Source organism: Calypte anna, chromosome 8 (assembly GCF_003957555.1).
Source record: "Calypte anna isolate BGI_N300 chromosome 8, bCalAnn1_v1.p, whole genome shotgun sequence".
In the NCBI taxonomy this organism is placed as follows: domain Eukaryota; kingdom Metazoa; phylum Chordata; class Aves; order Apodiformes; family Trochilidae; genus Calypte; species Calypte anna.
This window is the reverse complement of record NC_044254.1, coordinates 693,476-697,742: the sequence shown is the minus strand read 5'-3', so window position 1 is coordinate 697,742 and position 4,267 is coordinate 693,476. Positions and strand designations below refer to the sequence as shown.

Sequence of the window (4,267 nt, the reverse complement as noted above, 5' to 3'; positions counted from 1 at the left end):
TTCTTTGTTTGTTCCTTTGGGTGCAGGCAGAGGCTTTTGTGTGGTTTGTGCTGCTTGGTTTCTGCAGACATCAGTCCCAGGGGCTGCTCTGTCTGCCCAGCTCCAGCTCTCCTTCCCCCCACTGCATGTGAAAAAAAGAGAAGAAAGGAGCAATAGAGCAAAGCTTCAGTCTGGAAGGCTGGGTATGGCTGTAGTTCCTGTGTTCCATGGGACATTAATTATTAGCACGTGTTAATAGTCTGTTCTTAAGGCAAGGAAGGGGTTAAAAGAGGCTAAATGATTTTTGTTTTGAGATGTATGCAGATTCATTGGGAAGTGCTGAGCATTAGAATTAAAACCAAGCTGTGGGTGTTAAGAGTCCTGCTGTCACGTCAGAGCTGGGTGTCAGTTATGTCAGACCTCCTCCTGCTTTACCCAGGGTTCCTCTAAAGCAGGGGAGCAAACTTTGTCTCAGGAGTTTCATAAAAGGAAAATAAAACACCACGAGTGAGAGCTCAGATAGCTGCAGAACCCTTACAGAGCCTTCAGGAGAGTGTTTAGCTGCTTCTGTCAGGGTAAGAGTTATCACTTCACAACCTTTACATGCAGAAATAATCTGCTAGCAACCAGTAAACAAAACCTGAAAAACAAGGGCATGCTCTTCTGGGTGGAAAGGAATTAGTGAGATTAGGAACGAGGCAGAGAATGATGTCAGGTGAGGGGGTTACATGTTTGCAGGGCTGGGCCAGCTCCTGTTACTGGGGAGAGGAATGAAGAATGTTTCTAGTGACACCTGACAATAAATAATCCTCACTGACTAAATAAATGCTAAAAAGATGTGGCTGGATCCCTGCTGAGGGGCAAGGTCACAGCACAAACTCCCCAGACCTTAGAGATGCTACACAAGTGTGAAGCCTTTATCAGTGAATGGTAGAGCAAAGTGGACTCCCAGTCTTGCTGCTCACAGGGTACTTTATTTATTTTAGTCAGCTAAGCTCTAGTTGGAAAGAAGCACCAGACTTTGGCAAAAGATAGCAACTTTTATTTAGTACTAGAAGACAAAAAATACTACATTTAGCATGTACTTATCCTAACATTTTTTCTGCTCATTTAAGCTGGAGCCAGGCACTGTGCCCTGGCTCCCTGAAGTCCTACCTGCTGCAGCAGGGAGAGATCTCCTATAAAATCTCATTGCTTGCAGCTCCAGCCCCAGCAGCTCTCTGGCCTACAGGATTACATCTAAGACAACAACCATCAGACAAATCATAGTAAACCTCTGGCTTGTACACAGACCTCCATTTCCTATGTATTAACTCAGCTGAGAGGACCAACAGGCTGGACACAGGAGCCAGCAGTCAGTCTCACACTGTTCACCTTAGCCCAGCTGGGACACAGATGAACATGTTGTGACTGTTACCATCTTTAGCAAGCTGGAAAGGAAGTCAAGAAACCTGGATTTTTCTGCCCTGGCTTGTAGAATATGAACCCTTTCTCAGGTGTCCTTTAGCTTTGCATCTTGTCTGACCCAAGATCAGTCACAGTTTAGCTCAGGTCTGTGTAGCTGAGGCTGAGTGGAAACCAACCTGCTCTGAAACAACAGAAATACACCTCAATAAGTTGGATCCAAGTGTTTGGAATGTTTATCTTCTAGCCCCTGGCTGACTGATAGACACAGAAATCAACAGTGACTATGATAAAACAAAGGTGCTGAAGAAGCTATTAGAAGTTTGTAACTGTAGCCCTTCCTTAGGGCAAAGTGTCAGCTTGTCTTTGCTGTGCAGGACCTTGGATTACAGCTGGACGTGGAGTTGAGTGCAGGAGTTTGACTCCAACTTCAGACAGCCACCAGGAAAGAAAATGGGGCAAGAGTGTGTTTCCAGTCAGTTTCTGAACATGCATCTTCCACGGGTAAGTGTCCTTAGCATGAAGATTTGCTGGAATGACTCTCACTGTATCTGAGAGATTGCTAGTTCAGTCAGTAACATCAGCACTCCAGTTAGGTACTGGCTTTGAAAAAACTGCAAGAAAGAAAACGACATGTCAGACAACAAACATGTCAAAAACTGCTCTACAAGCCTATTTTCCCATACTGAATACACGTCTGATTTCTGAATATATGTGATTTCAACTCAGTATTACCATGATGGGGAGAGCCAGAGCAGAGTTTTACACAACACACAGCTATTGTGTTAACCCTTCTTCAGAAAGCCTCTTCAGTGGAGCATCCCCTGTGTTAACTTACCTGCAACATAACAACTTGTTTCAGCCACTTTTAAACTCCTGCAGGTGAACACAGGCCATGCTCACACCACCATGAAGCGGTTTGCAGTTGTCCTACCAAAGGCCAAAACGAGGAGATGCTTTCCAGCACCAGGTAGGACAATGTGCTACTCAAACCCTCACCTTGACAATGCCATCAGAGTGTGCTGAGGCAATCGCTGTAGAAACTTTGACCAGTTTTGTAGCTGACAAGTAGATCTTGAAGTGTCTGTGGAAGTGAGAGTACAGGCAGTCCATAAAGACATCCACCTCTTCTTGAGTGATCTCTCCTGGAGTCTTTTGGACCGTGTCCCACAGGGCTTTGGCGTCCTCCGCATGAATAGCGTAGGAAATATCCAGAGGCTGGGGCAGGCAGGGGACAGAGAAAAGGAGTTCCATGGCAGAGGTGGCTTTGTCCTCTTTGCAGCCAGCCCACATTGCTGCCATCCAGCTGAGGCTCAGGGGGCTGATGGTCAAACGCCTGAAGTAGCAGTCAAAAGTCTTCTGGAACCACCCCCCGACGATGGCCGTGTAACGCTCAGCCCCGTGCACCAGGAACAGAGGCAGACAAGTGAAGTCCTCGGGCAAGTTCTCAGAAAGTTCATCCCCAGCCACACAGCAGAACCACCCCAACCACACCACCTTGTCTTCTGAGTTCTTTTTAGAAGTTGGTGATCTTGTAGAAAGCTGAAATGGATGGAGGAAAAAAAATACTTGAATGCTACAGAGCAGGCTTGACCTTTTTGTTTGTTTGTTTACGATTTCAAGCGTTTGGTAGAAGAGTTTTCTCAAGACCTTGCACACAACATTCATTTCTGTAAAGCTCATGTTGAGTCCATCCATTAAACCCCCCCCCTAAGTATATGGAATTTGGTTGAAAAGAGTGGGAAAAGCACTTCACTAGGAACAGTCCTGAAATCCGAGTTTAAGTTGCTTAATAAGAGCCAGCCCACTGGAACATCCTTATGCCTCTTGCCATCTTGAACTTGGTGTTTCAGTAGCCTCTTCCACGTGAGGCAAAGCATCTCAGAAATGTTCATTAGGCTTGAGCTACGAGATCAGGAGGGAGGATTACACCAGCTTTACCCAGGAAATGTACCTCTTCAAGTTTTTACGGCAAACTGACTGGTGAGCTAAAAAGAGGCTTTCACCTCATAGTCTGACTCTGGTCCTGTGAGACAGCTGGACTCAAAATCACAATTAAGCACATTCATTGCTTATGAGATGTTCTGTTCCAGTTAGAAACACTGCCATGAACTCCTGACAGGTACTACAGCTAGGATTTAGGGTGTTTTTTTTTTTTTTTAAAGACCTGGGTATTTTATGACCGCAGAAGCACCCTGTGGAAGGCTGAGAGCCGAAGGGAGAGCTGCAGGAGGATCCTTACCTGCAGGAGGAGGGCAGCCTGGTCCTGCTCGCTGCCTTTCAGGTCCGGGAGGCAGGAGACAGCCACCTTGACATCCAGCTCCACTCCCACCTCCACCGCCAGCCCCTTCTGCCTCTCGGCAGCAATGAAGGCACCGAGCTGCCGCCCGTAGTCCCGCAGCCGGGCCTCGCAGAACCGGTACAGAGGGGTCACGCTGTACAGGGACCACTGCTTGCGCAGTAAGAACGCGGTCCTCTGGGGATCGCGCTTGCCTGGAAATAACAAACAAAACCAAATTGAAGCCCGACAGCAAGTAGATTCTCGCCCCCCAGCCCCGCGTTCCCCGCTCGGGACGAGGAGCAGGCCCGCCACCGCCATCCCGACCTGGGAGCGCGGCAGCACCCGGGCTTGCTGGGGCTTGAGCCCGAACCGGCTCTGGCCCGTCCAACGCGGGGGCCCCGGGACAGCCGCCCCAGGCTCTGCCGCCACCGGGCCGCTCCCTCTGCCCCCTCCATGGCCGAACCCCGGCCCGGCCCCGCGCAGCTCCCCGCCGGACGCCGTTTGAACGCCCTTCCCGTCTGCCCCCGCGGAGCGTGAGGCGGAGCCGCGCTCCCTCACCCTGATCCCTCCTCCCCGTTACCTCATCCCTCACACCCGCTCCTC

General features: G+C 49.4%; 1 protein-coding gene across 1 annotated transcript; it reads right to left on the bottom strand.

Annotated features, from left to right (window-relative positions):
* Positions 1-1,004: 1,004 nt before the first annotated feature.
* Positions 1,005-4,249, bottom strand: CENPL (centromere protein L). Its single transcript, XM_030455268.1, has 5 exons — positions 4,245-4,249; positions 3,989-4,182; positions 3,626-3,876; positions 2,383-2,925; positions 1,005-1,997 (listed from the first exon to the last, which is right to left on the bottom strand). Exons 1-5 carry the CDS (start codon positions 4,247-4,249, stop codon positions 1,926-1,928), a joined length of 1,065 nt encoding a protein of 354 aa, XP_030311128.1. The 3' UTR covers positions 1,005-1,925.
* Between the last annotated feature and the right edge of the window lie 18 nt (positions 4,250-4,267).